This window comes from Panthera pardus, unplaced genomic scaffold (assembly GCF_024362965.1).
Source record: "Panthera pardus isolate Hobbes unplaced genomic scaffold, ASM2436296v1 HiC_scaffold_7, whole genome shotgun sequence".
Lineage (NCBI taxonomy): Eukaryota > Metazoa > Chordata > Mammalia > Carnivora > Felidae > Panthera > Panthera pardus.
The window spans coordinates 17,983,291-18,003,371 of record NW_026527002.1 but is presented as its reverse complement, the minus strand read 5'-3'; the positions used below and the strand labels follow the sequence as shown (position 1 = coordinate 18,003,371).

At 39.6% G+C, this 20,081-nt stretch overlaps 1 protein-coding gene across 2 annotated transcripts in view; it reads left to right on the top strand.

Annotated features, from left to right (window-relative positions):
* Nucleotides 1-20,081, top strand: part of CPA6 (carboxypeptidase A6) — a 541,372-nt gene that overhangs the window by 193,626 nt on the left and 327,665 nt on the right. The window contains exon 1 of one of the 2 annotated variants that reach the window (XM_019453227.2): nucleotides 15,167-15,532. The exons of the other annotated variant lie outside the window; for it this stretch is intronic. Within the exon in view, the coding sequence (XP_019308772.1) occupies nucleotides 15,417-15,532 (116 nt within the window). The 5' untranslated portion in view covers nucleotides 15,167-15,416. Of the gene's footprint in view, nucleotides 1-15,166; nucleotides 15,533-20,081 lie in introns of those variants that run through there. 2 annotated transcript variants of the gene reach the window in all.

Here is a 20,081-nt window from a genome sequence, read left to right as displayed (position 1 = left end):
TCATAGTTTCTTTGTTTAGTAAGAGCCAAGCAGTCCAGCTAATGAAGTTAGTTTATTAGACAGAGTTGATGTCCTCAGAGACTCTTGCAGGGGAAGGGCTTATGTTTCACACACAGAGTAAAGGAGCACGTGGCAGCTATTTCTAAAGCTGAAAAAGGGGAACATCAACACATTTCAGTGAGTTTTTCCCCTGGGAAATTGTGCCAGGTACACATTTTATGTTTTCATATGGTAAGATACTAAATATCTTAAAATATAGGAACTAACTCATAACTCCAGTGCTATATGCTAACCATCTTAAATCACTCTTATCATACAAAGGATCCAAAAGTGAAATGGAGCTTTCTATTTTTGTTTTTGTAAGAAGAAAAATAAAGCCAAGGAGGGAAATGTTGCCTGCCTTAAAAAAAAAAAGGTATGAATTCTAATGAATACAAATATAATTTGTAGGGAAAAACATAAATTTTTTCTATGTGAAATTAAATCTTGAAGTCATTTTAGAAAACAATACTCCAAGTTCTTTATTGAAAACTGATCCTTAAAAATTGGGGGTACAAAATTATCTGGCAATGTTAATTTCTGCCTCATCCATTGGGATGAATGATCTTCCAACTGTGCAGATAGGACAAGTGTAGTTAAGAGGGAAGTGAATCCCAAGATATAGAGAAGAGTAGAAGAGTACTTGGTCACAATAAATATGACCATACTTTCAGACCAAGTTATATCTCAGGATACAAAAGGAATATGCAGGTACAGTCAAGGATCCAAATATATAACTACTGAGAAATCATAGAGAAATTGAGAAAAATCTTAAGACTTGAGGGGAAAAAATGCCTCTCTTTTCCAGAAGATAAGCCCAAGAAACTACCAATGAATACACTTGAGGTTTATGTATTTATTTTGAAAGAGAGAGAAGAGTGAGCATGAGAGGGACAGAGATTCCCAAGCAGACTCCACATTGCCACTCCCTATGTGGGGCTCGAACTCACAAACCATGAGATTATGCCCTGAGCCGTGATCAAGAGTGAGGTGTTTAACTGACTAAGCCACCCAGGTGCCCCCTACAACAAATAAACTATACCTAGCAAAATCCTAAAATGATTTATAGCTTTCCAATACTTAGCAAACAAAGAGGTGGTCAGGGATCAATAGAATCCAAATGGGTTCACTAAAGGGAAAGAATTGCCCAACTAGCAGTTAAAGAGTTGTCACAGGTATCAAGTACCAGGATTTTAGCAATGCAGTATAAAAGCTTCTCAAAAAAATCCATTAGCCAAGGGCATATTTGCATGCTTAATGTAGGTGAATTCACAGGTGGTTGAATAATGTTAAATATGAGTAAGAATCCACTTAGAGCTTTTAAGGGTTTTGTATCTGGTCTAGTTCTTTCCTGTAGTGATGGCGAAAGGACACCAAGAAGGCACATAAATCTCAATTGCATGATTAATTCATTAAATTATAAATACTTCAATAGATTTTTGCCTTTTTTTCCCCAGACTGGTGAAAAACTGGGTCCAAAATAAGTAAGATGAAATTTATGAAATGTAAATAGAAAAATTTTCATATCAGTTCGAAAGGCAAATATGTAAGGTTTTTCTAAATTTATTTTTAGAATGACTCTGCGAGGTGGGTATTATATTCACAATGTTGAGGATGATAAAACTGAGGTTTGGTGAATTAGTAACTTTCCCAAGTCATATTACAACTTCTTCTATTTCATCTCCATTTATTCAATCTGACTTTCCTACCTCCCTCTTATAAGGAATCTTGTGATTACATTAAGCCTGCCTAGATAATCCAGGATGATCTCCTCATCTCAAAATCTTTAATTTAATCCTATCTGCAAAGTCATATATATATATGATTCAGACATGGACACATTTGGGGGCTATTATTTAGCCAACCATACTGGTGCATAGTGAGCAACGTGAGGAGTAGTTGGAGATGAGATCAGAGAGGTGACTAAGAACTAAATCACCTAGCCTTGAAGGCTACCATGAGACTCTTGGGTTTTACCATAAGTTAAATGGAGAAATATGCAGAGTAGTGACACAGTTGAACTTGTGTGTTTCAAGGACCATTCCAGTGGCTGTATTGAAAAGAGATACAAGGAGGCATGATAGATGCAAGAAGACCAGTGAGAAGGTGCTTGGAGTGGTCTAGGGGACTGAAAGTGCTTGGGGAAGGTGCTAGGGGACAGATGGTGCCAGCTTACACCAGGCAGTGGGAGTGGCCAGAAGTGGTTGGATTCTGGAGATACTTTGAAGAAATCCAACAGAATTTTCTGACAGATTCAGTGTGCTCAGAGAAAGAGTGATCCAGGGATTATTTCTTTTCAGTCTGATCAGCTCAAACAGTGGAATTGTCATCAACTCAAATGGAAACTTCTATTAGAAGGAATAGTTTTAGAGGAGTGGTTAGAATAGAACCATATATTCTGGTTTTCAGTCAATATTGTCATGACTATTGAACATCAAAGTAGAGATCTGAATGGAGAGTTGTATTTAGGATTTGGAATTCAAGGGAAAATTCAGAGCTAGAAATATTAATACGGGAATATAGGAACTGTCAGCATATAGATAGTGTTTTCAGCCACAAGACTGGATGAGGTCTTTAAGGGGAATAGGTGTAAAATAAACAAGAAATGATCAAGGAATGAATTCTTGAGCACATCCTTGTTAGGAGGACAAGAAAAAAAAAGGGAATTTCTAAACAAGAGCTAAGAGAAAACAACAGTGCAACTGGAGTTTCCTGGAAGACAAGTGAAAGAGTAAATATTTTAAGGATGAAGAATTATCAAATGTGACATGTGAGATGAACATCAAGTACTGGATTGACCACCCCATGTGATCTAGGTTAGTCTCACAACTCAGAGTAGTAATGGTCAAGATGGTGAGTTGATATAGATATATCACTTAGAACAATGGTTTCCAAACTTTGCTGCATTTTGGAATGAATCACCTGAGAATCTTTTAAAAATAGTGATACCTAGCCCCACCCCCCAAAAAGAAAACCCCATTCTGATTAGGATTTTTTAAACAAATTTTTTAGTGTTTATTTATTTTTGAGAGAGAGAGAGAGAGAGAGTGGGGGAGGGACAGAGAAAGAGGGAGATACAGAATCCAAAAGCAGGCTCTAGGCTCTGAGCTGTCAGCACAAAGCCCGATGTGGGGCTCAAACTCACAAGCTGCACGATCATGACCTGAGCTGAAGTCGGATACTTAACCAACTGAGCCACCCAGGCACCCCTGATTTGGATTTATTTAAAGCTCCCCAGCTGAATCTCACATACAGCAAAGTTTAGGACACACTAGTTTAGAACAATGCCAGCAAAAAAAAAAAAAAAAAAAAAAAAGGTTTTGGGGACAAATTAAGTTGAGGAAGCTTGTGGGAAAGGACAGGGTTTGGGAGAAAGGGAGTAGAAATTACTGTGCAATTGACAAATTATGGAGGCAGAATAATTGTAAATTGATTATTCATGATCCAAGGGCTGCCTTGGCAAGTATAATTACATCAGTTTTTCCTCACTTGGCACACCAAAACTTTTGGTCCTTCTACCCAAATTAAGTAGATCTTTAGCTCTGCTCAGCAACTGTTGAACAAAGGCAAAAAAAAAAAAAAAAAAAGTCTCTATGAGAGATTAATGCTTCTGAATGGTGGGCAAAGCCAGAATGCACAGACTGAAAAAGAGCCAGTGATGAGTCACCCTCAGCCCCAGTGACAATTTGCAGTGACACTTTCCAAGCAGCTCTGAAAACAGTTCCTACCACCACTTCAGACTGCCTGAAGAATTAAGATCACAGATAGGTTTTATTTCTTCTGTAGCTGATGTAACCCTATCCAGACTATTTTTTCTCTCTTAGAAATCTTGCAGCTGTGAGTTTAATGCCAAGTTGCATGTTTCAAATAAAGATCAATAAAAAAGACCTAAGTCAGAAAACAAGAGACTTTCTGAGATTCTTTATACACCAGCTGTTAACTTTTGTGTTGAAATTCTGGTTGGATATTTGATGCTTTCCTTTAATTCAGAAAAGCACTTAAAGCACTTAGGGAAGCACTGGATTGATTTTCAATTTGGGAATCCCATGTCTTCAGAGCAACTCAGAAATAGTTCAATAAAATTTTGTGAGTAAGTTTTCTGCTCTAGCAAGCAGGTAAATGGAGTTAGAAATGCATTCTGGAAAAACGAAAGTTTGCTTATGATGCAATAAGAAGCTCACAAAGAAGGAAATGTGGACACAATCGGGAGGGAAATCAGATGTGAGTGCCCTGACTAGGTAGGAGGGTTCCGACTTAGGGGGGGTCAAAGATTAGGAGTTGCAGCGGCAATTGTAAAAGAAAGAAAAACCTGGAAAAAGAGAGATCCCTGATCAGAGAGAAGGGGTAGATAAAAGAATAAAGAATCATTGTGAATAGGAGAAATAAGAAAGGAGAGAAACATGCAAAAAAAGAGTCCCCAGACAAGAAGAGGCATAAGAAGGCCAGTTAACTGGAAAACTTTGGGGCAGGAGAAAGGAAAAGGGAGTGTTCCTGGAACTGACAGGGACCAGTGGTTATGGCCGAAGCTGGGAGAAAGGTTCTGTCCTGATCTGAAGGAGGAAGAAGGATCAAACTCTCTTTTCTGCCATTACTGATGACTTTTCAAACTGTCATCCCTACAGCAAAAAAAAAAAAAAAAAAAAAAAGCGCGTCGGAGTAAAACAAAAACTATCTGTAGATGACAGAAATTAAAATAGTTGTGGTTAATTTATTGCTGATCATTTCCAAATGTGAAAGGTCTGATGAAAGTTCATAACAAGAACAGTGCAACTGACAAGCAAATTTGGCTGAATACGTGGCATGAAAAACAAGATCAGAGAGTCCTTTCAAAACACTTCAGTGAATGAGTAAGCATATTTGCAAAGAAGTCAGTGGATGTTGTATCTGATTTATAAAATTAAATGAATATACAGAGGAAATACTTTTGTGATACAATAATCCTGAGACATAATACACAAAACATACCAACAATGTGCAAATAGTATGCTAAGAATATCCCAAGATTATCCAGTAAAGAGATCTAATAAGTATGGTGTATAGACATCCATATTTTTATAAAACCTCATGGAACCGTCTGATGTACATCCTCAGCTGAGAGTCACTGGCCTAGAAGATATCAGATGCAAATGAAGAAGTTTGTGGCCAATAAGCATTTTAAATAATAACTGAAATTTATGACTAATAACAGTTTAGTATTTAGTTTGATGCCTAATATCATAAGGCAAAATAGCACCAAGTAGAATCATGTCGTGGACAGCAAGAGCATTGACAAATCCCTAGGAACTTCATATACAGGTTGAAATTTCTGAAATATTTATATTAATAATATTTCACTTATAAAAATTTTACCTAGGGGAAGGATAAACGTCTCTTTTCAATTGACAGCTCTTCTCAATAGGAACATAGATTTTTTTTAAGCCTAATTATTTCTAGTACTTTCCAAGATGAAGGAATAAATCTTTGTGATTTTGCAGGGACCCTCTGGGAAATCACAAATATAGTTCTAGGTACAAAAACTATCCTGTAAATTTTATGTTATTTTTCTTCCTATACTGAGAGCTTGATATGGGGAAGGCAAAAATAAATATTTTTGGAGGAGATTTAGACTTAAGATAAGACCATGGGTGCCTATAAAATAAAACTTGCTACCTATTTAATTGAAGAGACAAAAGAATTTTAAAATACACATAGAAGGTAGCATAATTGTAAAAATGTTAGCTTTTTCAGAAGTGAAGCTTCTTTGTTCTTCTCTTTTTTTAACTGTTTTTTTAAAAAGTAATACAGGATGTAATAAAGACAACATAAAGCACAGAAAGTTACTGATAAGACAATCTTTGTTATGTAGGCAAATAACACAGAAAGATTAACCCTTCGTATTATAATGAAAGCAATAAACAGTAAATCAAGGAAGCAATCCCATCAACACTGAGCAAACTTTGCCAAGCTATTAAAACATTCCATAGCTTTTCAGACTCAGGTATTATAAACCAAGGCAAATAAAATTTACATTCCAAGCTTTGGCCTTTCATTGTGCCCTCAAGTATTCTGGAACATACTGGGCCTTTAGGATAAATATTGTAAGACTGTAAGAACTAATTTCATAAGAAACAACATACAAGGCTTTCATCATTACTACCTTCAAATGAACCAATAAAAGAGCATTTTAAAAGATCTCAGTTTCCAATACATTTAAAAATCAGTAGACATAACCCACATAAACACTCTTTGGAGTCCTTGATAAGGTATAAGGGTATAAATGGGTCTGAAGAACAAAAACAGAAAAAAAAAGGGGGGGGGGGGTGGACAGAGAAGTACTGTGTTAGGAAAAAAACTATTATTTTCCTTGGAAATAGAAGTTCATATGTAGTCATATTTTCTGTCACTATTGCTCCTAGTAGTCTCAAGCAACAATATTAATGATAAGTTTTAACCAAAGTAACTAAAGTCTATTTCACAGAGAAAATTTGGGTATGGATAATGGACACCAGTCTGTCACAAATTAGCATTTTAGCCCACAAGCAGAACTCATAAGTACATGTAACACAGCTTTCTATAGACACATACTTCCTACAGCCTAATATGCCTTCTGAAAGTCGCAAAACTTTACTAAAGATCTAGCATATCTGTAGCATATTAAAAGCAAAAGCATATAAACAAAAGTATGCTTAGTCATCAATGTTCCTGTGTTCTTACTTAAAAATGATTTAGCTATCCAGGATTAGCTTACTTCAATCTGTCTAAAGTTTCAAGTTCCCTAAAGATCTTTCTTTTTTTAAATTGAGGTATAATTTACATACCATAAAATTCCCCATGTTAACACGTACATTTCAGTGGCTTTTCGTATATTCACAAGATTGTGCAACCATCACCATTACCCAATTCCAGAATATTTTCATCACTCTCAAAAGAAAACCCCATACCCATTAGCAGTAACTTCCCATTTTCCCCTTTCCCCCACTCTTGACAACTGCTAATATACTACCCGTATGTCTATTTGCTTTTACCTACTCTGTACATTTCATATAAATGGAGTCCTACAACATGTGGCCTTTTGTTTTTGGCAGTATGTATCAAAATTTTCTCCCTTTTTATGATCAAATAATATTCCATTGTATGAATATACCACAATATGTTTATATCTCCATCAGTTGGTGAATATATGGGTTGTTCCTACTTCGGGGCTATTATGAATAATGCCTCTATAAACATCTGTGTACAAGTTTTGATATGAACATACGGTTGAATTTTCTTAAGTGGAACCTAGCGGTTGAAATTTCTGGCTCATATGGTAACTCTACATTTAATTTTTGAAGAACTACAAAACAGTTTCCAGAGCAGCTGAATTATTTTGTATTCATGCCAGCAATGTCTGAGGGTTCCTATTTTTCTACATTCTCACCAACACTCATTATTGTCTTTGATTACAGCCATCTCAGTGTGTGTGAAGTGGTATTTCATTGTGGTTTTTAATTGCAATTCCCTAGTGACTAATGAGGTTGAGCATCTTTTTCATGTACTTCCTGGTCATTTGTATATATTCCTTAAAGAAATGTTTATTCAGATCCTTTGCCCATTTTTCAAGTTGTTATTTGTCTTTTTATTGTTAAGTTCCCTAAAGATCTTAGAAATTATCGTCAAGCTGGCATACTTGAAAACATGATTCCTATTGAAATAGTTTCAATTTAGTGTTTTGAATATTAACGAATTTTAAATACACAGATTCACATTTTTATAAACAATCAGTATACCTTTATAAGTTTAGATAAAGCATGCCCAAATAGAATTTTAAAAATGCACTTTTATATTATATTCAACATTGGTAAATATTGCTGTTATCATACCAAAATTACTCAGTCCTATTTGCCAAAGTTTTACCTTAATTATGTGAACATGGATTCTTAAAATGTTTCTGAGTTTCTGCAAGAGTGCTTTTAAAAAAAAAAAGCTGTAGCACACTAAAAGTATTATTAGCTCAAATACCATATTTTCTTGGAATTTTAGAGATATTCAAAGTATACATTTATCTCTAAGCTAATTGGAATAGAGCTCCTTTATTTTTCTATTTACTCTTTCTGTCCTTCAGCACCAGGGAAACATTCTTCTCCCTCTGCCTGAGTGTCCAGTGGTCTGACCACAAAGCATTACTGCCTGCCTGACTTCCCTCAATACTCCCGGCTTTTCTTTCTCAGGCCAGATTCCATGACCTACTCTCTTGATCTTTGTTATATCTGAAATTTCCCCTCTACCTCATCTTTTTTGTAAAAGTCTTGTTTATATTTGAGTCTTTTCTGTCATTACTTTTCCATTCTTATTTGTTTTTGTCTTTTTTTCAACTGTTGCCCTAGGCAAATGGATAAAAGAGTAGCTCTTCAATCATTTGCTTTACTGTTGCTTTAGACTTTTATCCTTTTTTCAAGTTTATTTATTTTGAGAGAGAGTGTGTGTGCATGCATGTGCAAGCGGGGTAGGGACAGAAAAAGGGAGGGGAGAGAGAGACGGAGAGAGAGAAGGAGAGGGAGAGGGAGAGGGAGAGGGAGAGGGAGAGGGAGAGGGAGAGGGAGAGGGAGAGGGAGAGGGAGAGAGGAAGAATACCCAGCAGACTCCATGGTGTTAGCACAGAGCCCGACATGGGGCTCCATGTGGAACTTGATCTCACGAACCATGAGATCATAACCTGAGCTGAAACCAAGAGTCAGACTCTTAACAGACTGAGCTACCCTGGTGCCCTGCTTTAGACTTTATTCTAATCAAACTTTCTTAATCTCTATTTTATGCTCCATCCATCTCAAATTTCTTAATTTTCATTAAAGCACTTAATGTTACAAACAGTATAACACAAACATCCTTTCTCTGTCATTTGAAGTAGTAATCTTTAAAGTATTTTTATCTACTATGTTTTCCCTACCGTCTCTCTTCATAAGAACCTTGGAGACAGGTCTCAGGAAGGAAGGGGAGCCAGGAGGGAGAAGAGGAGGGAAGGAGGGGGAGAAAGAAAAGGCAAAGAGAGGGAGAAGATGGGAAGTCTCTTTGGCTGCTTGGACTCAGCAGATAGAACTTGTTCCCACCTTCCTGCATTAGAATACTCTGGCTTTGCTCCATAAATTCTATAAAACATCTTTGTAACATAATTACAAGTGCTTAAAAATATAATAATAGGTTTGTCCATCAATAACACTTGCTTCAAATTGCTCTTTCATCCTAGTGAGCAAGACTCTTTTTGTGAGAGAGCTAGCCAAGGATAAGGGTGCATTCTGGGGTTCTAGACAAGGGCTCCCCTTAACAGTTGAAAGGTCCCAGGAGGTCTAAGCTGAAAGGTAAGCCAACAACTTGGTTGTTAATGGATGTCAACTATGGATCCAGCAGAACTCCAGGCACTGTGGAACATGAAGATGTACACAATAGAGTGCCTGCCCTCAAGCAGTTTATAATAAATGGTAATACTGAATTAAGTGTCTATATACACCAGAACATAAGCGTGTACATGAATGACTATATCAGTGCTTAGAAGGTGAGCACTGTGGACAGAAATTGTCTTGGAACAGTTTCAGTAAATGAGACTGGCTTGAACTGTACCTAGAAGGAATGGAAGGATTTGGCTGGATAGAAGACATGAAGGCTGGAGAGAGATGGCTATTATTATCGAATAAATGTAAGCCAACCCAGAGGAAGGAAAAGATACAGAGTATTCAGAAAATATTGAAGAAGATAAAAATGAAAATGTTTTCAAGGGCCTTGAAGGCCAAACTTAGGACCCTGAATGCTGCTCTTTATCCTGTCTTGACTGGAGAAAGGACTGTAAATTCTGAACAGGACTTCTTTGCCTATGCTATTCCCTCTACGAGCAATGGTCTCGTCTTCACCCTCACTCCCACCACCACCCTTTTCTTGCTATGGCCGGCTCTTCATATTTGCTTTGAAGGTCCACTTCCTCAGAACACCCTGCATATGTAATCTACTCCCCCTTAACTTTCTGTCACAGAATCTGTGATTTGTTTGCATATAATTAATTCAACCACCAAGTGTAACTCTGTATTTATTTATCTACCTAGCTCTTCCACCAGCACCAACTTTCACAAACTCAAGGACCACATCCTTTGTATTTGTTTATGATGTTTCCTTGATAATTATGGCCACCTCTCTCCAGCTTTCCTATCTCAATACAGCCAAACCCTTCCTTCCCTTCCAGACCCACATCAAGTCAGTCTCATCCACAAAACTATTCCAGCCATTTCTGTCCACAGCACATCAAGAAGAGAGAGGGCCAACACCCCTGTGAATGTCAACTTTGTAAGCAGTTAAAAAATAGGAGAGGGACTCTAAGAAAGAGAGGAATAGAGGAGACAATGTCCCCAATCACAAGAAAGAAGAGTTTCAAATGGGGCAGGGGCGTGGTGGTGGTGGTGGTGATAAATAGCCTTAGAAACCATACAAATGCAGAATGACAACAAAGGGTTTCCCACTTAGAAATAACCATGGATCTTTAAGAGAAAGTTTCATAAGTGTTCAGGATGGAAAGCATACTAATAAGCATAATAATAATAAGCATCATAAGTAGGGATGGAAAGCATTTTGTCAGAATTCAAGAGTGTGCTTTTGAGAAGTCTGGAAATAGAAGAAAGGTAGGTTGCATTTAAAGATAGGAGAAATATGGATAGTTGACAACAGAAAGATTAAAGATGTAGAGGCAAGAAGGGATGGCTGATGGTGTTGAATAAGAGAGTTGGGTGGGAGTCATTAGTGATGCATTGTTAAAGGAAGCTTCACAACATTCTTCACAGAATTGCCAAGACTGCATAAGGCAGTAACTTAACATCACATGTGCCAATTCCTCATGTGTTGGAACAATAGCAAAAGGCCATAAAAGATGCCTGACAAGCAACAGGTCTGTGTTAATAAGGCATTGAGGAATGAGCACAAAACCAACTGAGGTAATTGGGGGGTTGCCCAACCATACCCATTTAACTTCTCCTCCATTTATCTTTACCAAAATAAATTTTCAGGGCTTTCATTCATATACTTAAGAAAATGTTTTGCAAAATCTTTCCCTACAACATCATAGAATTCAGATTGAGAAAGGGCATTAACGTTATGTAATCAGCAATGGGCAGGAGATGTGAATAGACATTTCTCCAAAGAAGACACAGATGGCCAACAGGCACATGAACAGGCACATGAAAAGATGAAAAGATGCTCAATATCATTAACCATCAGGAAAATGCAAAATAAAGCCACAATAAGATATTACCTTATACCTGTCAGAATGGCTATCATCAGAAAAACAAGAAATAACAAGTGTTGGCCAGATTGTGGAGAGAAGGGACCCTCTTACTGTTGGTGGGAATGTAAATAGGCACAGTCACTATGGAAAACAGTATGGGGGTTCTTCAAAAAGCTAAAAATAGAATTACTCTATGATCTAGTAATTGCACAAATGGGTATATACCTAAAAAATACAACAACACTAATTCAAAGGGATACATGCACCCCTATGTTTATTGCAGCATTATTTTTAATAACCAAACCATGGAAGCAGCCCAAGTGTCCACTGATATATGAATGGATAAAGAAGATGTGGTATATATACAAAATGGAATATTATTCAGTCATAAAAAGGAATTAAATCTTAACATTTGCAACAACACGGATGGAGCCAGAGAATATGGTGCTAAGTGAAATAAGTCAGTCAGAGAAAGACAAATACCATATGATTTCACTTGTATGTGGAATTTTAGAAACAAAACAAACAAGTAACGTGGGGGGGGGGGGTGGGGAGAAAGACACACTGAGAAATACACTCTTAACTGTAGAGAACAAACTAATGGTTACCAGAGCAGAGGTGGGTAGGAGGATGTTTGAAACAGGTGATGGGGATTAAAGAGTACACGTATCATGATGAGCACTATGTATAGAATTATTGAATCACTGTATTATGCCCCTAATATACCATTAATAGAACACTGTATGTTAACTAACTAGAATTTAAATTAAAAACTTAATAAAGAAAAAAAAAGAAAATGAAAACACTAACTTGAAAAGATATATGCACTCCCATGTTCAATGCAACATTAATTACAACGGTCAAGACACAGAAAAAACCAAAATGTCTGTCAATAGATGAATGGATAAAGAAGATGTGGTATATACATACATATATATATATACAACAGTAATAACCATAAAAAAAGAATGAAATCTCGCCATTTATGACAACGTGGATGAACCCAAAGGGTATTATGCTTAGTGAAATAAGTCAGACCGAGAAAGACAAATACTGTATGATTTCACTTATGTGTGGAATTTAAACAACAAAACAAAACCAGACTCAGATAAACAAAACAGAATGATGGTTTCCAGAGGAGAGGAAGATTTGGAGGTGGAGGGAGGGGGGTGAATAGGTGAAGGGGACCAAGAGGTATAAACTTCTAGTTATAAAATAAATAAGCCACGGCAATAATAATGTACAGCATAGGGGATATAGTCAATGTCGTATTAGGTTTCTGTGGTGACATATGGTAACTGGACTAATTGTGGTCACTATTTCATAATATATATAGATGTTGAATCACTATGTTATACATATGAAACTAAAATAATGTTGTGTGCTAACTACACTTCAATAAAAAAAACTTATCTAATCATGGACAACAATGCACCCAAATCAAGAATGACATTTTCTTTTCCAACTGTAGTTTCCTTTTGCTTCTCTGTAGGGTAGTATTTCTTTTTAAAACATTTCACTCTTCCACTAAAATATGACAAAGGCGTAGTCAATAAATAGAAATTCTCATCTTTCCATGTCCAAATCTCTAACTGGTTTAATAATTCACTCCCTCTCAGTGCCTAAAAAATGGGACTTTTATCTTTGAATCTATCTGTAAAGCCATTCTCTTCCCCTCCCACTTGCTAAATGGACTCCATTTATCACTCATTTTATGGGAGCTTATCTAATCCAGGAGAAGTTTGATCAGATAACCTGGTCCTTAGAAAACCAGAGGAAGATTGCTAGGAATGACTTCTATTGTTTGAGAATTTCTCTTTGATCTGAAATTTTTAGGAAGGCCACAGGATGTCTCCAGGGTCTCTTGCATTTTTGATGGTCCAGGAAATGATTACCCTGATCTCAGAGTCTGCAGAGTCTTTGCTGAACGTGCTCACTGGATTAATCCTTCAGAATGATTTGAGGATGAGCTTAATCCCCAGTCAGAGACCGAACATTCCTAGTTTAATGTTGTGATATAATATGACAGATTTATACATTGTTCTGACATAATGAAATGCAAAGGAATGAAGTGTTTTATTTACAAAATAACCTCTTATTTCCACAGTTCATTCATAGTTACACAGGCTTTCTTGACCTTGTCACAATGGCCCCAGGAAGCATCGCCATGAACCTTGCAGAACAGCCTGACCACTTTACAAAGACCAGAGCATTGGGCCAGAAAGTCATGAGGGAAGGAAACAACAAGAAACAAACAAGAAACAAAACCAGGAGACCTGGGACCATGCACTCCTCAAGAGCCTCCATCCTTTCCTCTGTGTGGATACAGAAGTCACAGAGTAAATGTTGAATGAATCCCTTCTCAGGTTCATCATTCACTCAACAAACATTGCTGATCATTGCTTCAGCAAACATTGTGTTCTCTCTAGGAGATATAAGGAAGTGCGTACAAAGATGAAAGGGGTACCGTTCTACACTCAAGGAGAAGGCAGCCTCGAGAGAGAACGAGGCAAATACTTCAATTCAATGTACTGTACCCTACAGTAGAAAACATACAGGTATTAGAGAGGGGGTCACAGAGAAGAGATTAAACTAATCCTGGGGTAGTTAAGAAAGCCTTAGAGAATCATTTTAACTGAAAATCATTTCAGCTGTGTTATAAACCAAACTCCTGTGAGTTTGGTTCAACTCCCCATGTAGAGACCATGGGGAAAGATTGGGTACTTTGTCTTCTAAACAGTGTTCTGGCTATAATATTAGAGGGTACAGAATCCTTGGCTATGACTCTTCAGGAAATTTGGAAAGTGTTTGAGTGAGTGTATAGAGAGACACTGATTCCCACTCTCTTCCAGAGTAGTACAGGGCCTTGGCATGGGGAATAACAGGAGTCACTCTAGATAACGCCGTTCTTATTTACTAGAGCAAAGTACGTGCCCCCAGATGGGTTTTCTGGTATATCTGGGTAGGAGCAAGTGGATAAAAAAAAAGAAATGCCTTTTTCATCATCAAAGGTTTTTATTCCCACCTAGTTTTGAGAGAGAGGAGAAAAAGCAGACCTCATTCTCAAGTACAGCTCTGCTCAAAATGTGGTGGAAACATCAGCAGCATGAGCATCACCTGAAAGCTTGTTAGAAATGCAGAATCTCAGGCCCCAGGCCCAGACTACTGCATCAGAGGCTGCAGTTCAACAATCCACAGGTGATTTGATTTCTATGCCTGTTAAAGTTTGAGAAGCTCCGCTCTAGACCAACGTGGTGGTTGAACACTGCAATCACCTGAGGAGGCTTTTAAATTACTGATCCCACCCCCCAGGAGTTCTGATTTAAATGGTCTGGCTTCCTAAATGATTCCAAATGTGAGAGAAGGTAGTAAAGCACGTGGAAGCCTCCTGTTCCCTATAAGAACTTCTGAAATCGTGGCGGGTCTGGGTGCTGCTGACGGGGAGTGGGTAGGAAGAGCTTCCTGAAGCCCAGCGAAGCGGCTGCCTCTTCATACAGGTAGGAGCCGGGACCAGGCTGTCTGTTCAGGTTCAGGGGCTGGGCTTACCCTTGGGCACGAACTCGTTAGGGCTATTCACCAGGCACTTCAGTATGTGGAATCCATGTAGAAATTTGTTATGGTAGATCAAAACCTTAAGCCTGGAATGTTCTACGTATGCCTACGTGTTTAGCTCATCCTCGGGCAAATCATTTGCATTCAGAGGAGGGTCCTGCGCTGTGGAAGGTAATAGAAAGGGAAAGGTCCGAGAAAAGCCAGGGGCTTAAAGCTGTCAAGCAAGAGGCAAATAAGAAACCAGAGAGGAGTTACTCAAAGGATGCAGCACCCAGGGAACCCCAGCCATGAGTCAGCACAGGGGAGGCCCAGCCCCTTCTAGGGGAGCCTGATTGAGGATCAGGCTCAGCTGCTGGGCTGGGCAGTGCGTGCTGCTGCTTCTCGTCCCAAGACCAAGTCTTAATAGCAACTTCCCTTCCTCGGCTGCTTAGACTTTTTTTCACCCCTGTGGCTGGAAAGAAGTGTCACATTTTACTCTTAGCTCTCTCCCCCCACCCCCTCCCAGAGAGCATTTGCCCTTTGGGGGGGGGGGGGCGCGGCACTGTGAGCTCCCTCCAGCCTCGGGTGACTGCTGTAAGTAACTTTCAGCTCCTCTCCTTGTAACACCATGACGTTCCTCCGGAAGCCTAGGAGCCGGACAGCTGCTTTTCTGCCTCTCTCCCTGCTCTTTTTGAAGATTCTGCAACCAGGGCACAGCCACCTTTATAGCAACCGCTACGCTGGGTGAGTGGAGCGACTTTCATTCCCTATATGGCTTTTAGTTGGAGGAGGGGGCTGATTTGCTCCTGAACATGCCTCACTTTTTTCCCCCACGTCTGTGGTTTCTGTGTGAATCTGTACACTTTCCTGGTCACCTAACGTAAAATGTGCGTGCAGCTCCCGGCTCTTGGGTTTAGCTCACTGAGAGAATGTGACGGTCCCAACTGTAGCTTTTCATACTTCTGATAGTGTGCCAGCCTGTGGCCCGCAGTTGAATGAGATTCTGTCCTTGGAGGAGCCATGGCCAGTATTTGCGGTGTTTGCCTTGGTTGATGCTCCGTAGGAAAGATGCTGTTGTTTCATGTGAACTATGACCTGAAAATGAAGACTTCTTCAGAATTGTACACAGGAGTGGTTGAAACTCCATAGTGATTGAGAACGGTGTGCGAGAGTGCGCGAGAGTGTGCGGGCGTACTTGCTAACCTACGGAGTAGTTACTAGATCTTCAAATCTGAACAATGCAAATGAGCCAACTCAAAATAAGCAGAATAAAAGTAGCCAATTGTGAAGCTATCGTATTTTTCTCAAGGGAGGAACTTAAACGGGGAAAACAATGAGGTACCTCCCCACCCCCACACAGGTTAGGGTACTTCATGTTTGCCTCTCATAAGGAGGCCCAGGGCTGCGTATAAAGCAGTGTGACTATGCACTTTATTCTGAAGGCTTGCTGTGGAATATACGGCAAGCGCTTTGCTCCTATTTGCGGGGGGGGGGGGGGGGGGGGGGGGTGGTTCTTTGAATCTGGAAGTTAGGGCATTGCTGCATTTTTTAAAGCAGGAATGAACCTTCGATGGCTCACCTAGTTCAACTGCATTTTACAGAGGAGGAAAACCAGGATCTTTGGCCCAATCCTTCAATAACTACCAGTTGAGGAAAGTTTTTCACCTGGATGTGGACTAGGACCAGGTAGTGCCTGGGATCTTAAGGCAAAGTTGTTTTTAACAGGAATGGTGTAAAGAAGAGTTCAGAAGTATGACCCTGAGAAAGCAAATGTTTCCCTTGCTCAAAGAATCTAAGCACTGCCTTCACGGTGTCTCCTGAATACAGTGCTTGCAGAGGAAAGTTCAGAAAAGCTGTCCTCCATTTTAGGGGGTGCAGGCTGGGGGTGGAGGCATTGGCTGAGATAAGGGCTATAGATAACTCAATCCCCAGTTTTTACACCAGGGTGTTCCCAGGAGGCACAGAAAGGCATGAACATCTGAAGGCTGCTTTCCAGACTCCTAGACACATGGTACAGGCTTTACATTCTGTAGTGTCATTGCCCTTGGAGATCTGGGCAAGGGAACCATGTTTAATGACTGGTGGTACAGGCCCGGCTGTAGAATTTACCGACTCTCCTGGCTGGCGTCAGACCAGGTGATAATCTATCTTGGGGCCTGTGTGACCTAGGATTGCTCCTCCATTCAGCTGTGGCCCTGTTCTTCATTATCTCAGTTATGTGGTGTTGACCAAGTTCCCAGACCTGCTTCAGCAGAGCAGGTGTGTGCACTTCCCTAAGTGCCGCTTAGAGGAAATGACTCCAATAGTGGAGACCTGGCTTTAGGGTTTACTACCACTGGAACCTTTCTGGAGGAAGCTGAACTACCTTGTCTATTCTGCAGTGAAAGCCTCAGTTGCTGTTTTCCCTTTGGCTGCTATGTAAGTTAGTCCCAAATGTATAAATTACCAAATGTCTGAAAGTTGGAGGAAAAAGCTGAAACACTCAAAACTGAAAGTAGCCTTGTCCATCACTGTGGAAGCCTAGAGTTGCTGTAAAACCAGGAGTGTCTCAGAACACTTCCATCAAAAATGGGTTTTAACTTTGCTTTATTCTCATTCTCTCCTTACCAAAGACAGAAATGCCACTTTGGTTTGGGATTATTTTGCTTTATTTACTCAGGAACTACTTTGTGCAAGTCTAGCTCTTCCGCAAATAAAAACCTGATGAAGGTGCACCTGGGTGGCCAGTCTGTTAAGCTGTCTCTTGACCTTGGCTCCAGTCAGGGTCTCACCATCGTGAAATTGAGCCTCGAGTCCTGCTTGGATTCTCCCTCCCTCTCGCAATACTTTTTTTTTTTTTTTTTTTTTTAAAAAACACTAAAAACCTGATGGATGACCTGGTGGAATAGTTAAGCCCCTATGAGGGGCTCGAACTCCCAAATTGTGAGATCATGACCTGAGCTGAGATCAAGAGTCAGATGCTTAACCAACTGTGCTACCTAGGCACCCCTGGAGCACCCCTATTTCTTGAATGTTAGTAAATCATTTTTGTATGTCTTGGTTGAATCTAATAAGCAATTATCATTTGTGGGACTCTCTACCTGAATAAAACAGAACACTCCAGGCAGACCAGCATGCTTCCTGAGTGCAGCTAATGAGCTCAGTCCTCTTTCTACATAAACTATTAACAGTTGTGTAATGCCAATTGTATAATGCTTAGTAAGTGGCAAATTGAATCATCTGGGGGTGGGGGAGGAATTAGACCAGGAAAACTTGACAAAAGTTAATACCTTTTTAGAGAGCTGTATTACATATTTACAAGAGAAATCTTAATACGTAGAAAAAGAATGAAGCCAAGTACACGAATTTCAAATGGTATTGATGGATACTGTCAGAAGACTTCAGGGATTACAAATCCATAGTCGAACATCTCTGTCTTTAACACCAGTCAGTGGGATTCCTACACAAGCAACACTGCCTTTTTTTTTTTTTTTTTTTTCCTTGCCATGAATTCCTGGAAGCAGACTTATTGGTTCTGTGATTATATCTGAAGCAAAAAAACAAGTATCTTGTGCATCACCTGAAATCTGTGCGCATGTGTGCGTATACTCTAAGACCACGAAACAAATTCTGGAAATGGTGTAAAATCAAAGTGGGTATGATTTTAAGAACTACAGTATCTTCTTTGTGCCAGTCAATGAGCGTAACGTTTAAAAGTCCAGAAGTTCAACTGCCTGGGTTTCCATTTCTGCTTTGCCACTGTTAGTAGCTCTGTTACCTGGGGGCAAGCTCCTTAACCTCTCTGACCCTCCGTTTCCTTATCTGGGATAATGGAGATAATCGGAGAACCTTCCTCAAATCGTGAGGATTGAATGCAATAGGAGGTTATTGTATGGTTCTTGACACTAAGTTAACAGGGTAATAAAGTAGCTAATACTTTCCAATACTTGATATCAACTGTTTTAAAAATTTCTGAACAACCTCATGTAATTCTGGGTATCCCTGTTTTCCAGATAAGCTAAATGAGGTACAGACTGGGTAAAACCCAAGTTCAGAGCTAACTAACCCAAAGTCACTATACCAGCAGAGATCGGATTCTAACCCAGCTGGGCGTGACCTGACAAGCTCTATTTCACACTATCCCCTGTCTAGATACAGGGGAGGGAGAGGGAAAGAACTGCTCTTAAGGAAAACTGAAGGTTTAACCTAGTTTGGGGAACTGCTAGTTTCAGGATAAGGTGTGGATTATGTAGATAAAACTGAAGGTTTAGTTGTGGTTCTTATCTAGGGTGAGGAGTCACTGATGTCTACCTGCTTTTCTAATAAGGGATAGGAAATGGAAGATGAAGGAATTTTAGATGGTCACTACAAAGCACAGAAAGTAGCCAGGGATGTGTGCCTTCCTTCAAGTAATACCTTGTGCCAAGAACCGTGACCAACAAAGTCCATGCTGATGGTCTTCAGCTTAGTAAAGAAAATCGCCCCACACACAACCTTAGTAGACCATGTATAAATGTTGTATGGGATGATCAGACTATAAGTATTGAAGTAATCTCTGAACCGAGAAGGGAGGAATAGAAATCTCTTCCAGGCCTTGCCTATTTCTGGTCCCCTAGCCCTGCTATAGCTCAGCTGGGGAGGAGAGAGCATATGTCCTGCTGCCAAGATCTTGAACCCACTGGTATTGATCTGCCTGCCAAGACCTCACACACTCCTTCCTCATTCTGCCCTGCCCATTTTGAAGACCCCTGTCTCTGTGTGGTTATTTCCCCTCTTAGGGGAGCAGCTTCAAGGACTAAGTATCTTTCCCATGACCATAGGTACATGTGTGCAGGACTGGTTCCAGCCCACTAGCCAGCTGGTGCATTCTGCTTAGGGTCCATGCTATACCCACATACCCAGCCCCAACCCTGTTGTCCCCACTGCCACCCCCCACCCTAGTAACTTGTCAACTTCACTAGTCCTTCACGGACATAGGATCTGGAGATGGAAGACTTGAAGGAAATAAAGGGGTGGTAGTGGTTGTTTTAAAGCCATTTGGTCCTTGAAATGCTATAAGCAAGGAGGTTCCCAATTGGGATGTGACTTATTGAAGAGATAACTGAGAAATCCAGTGACTCAGTAGCATAGATTGAATTTCAGAGGCCTTGTATTTTCCACCTTACCTCTCTGGTTATTCCCCTAAATGTCTCAACAGCACAGCTTTTTATTCTTAACCCTGGATGGTGGCTTCATTTTAATGTCCTTAACTTCCAGAAACTTGGGGCTAGAGTTGGAGATCAAATTGATTGTGCGAATCTGAGTCCTCCTCTGT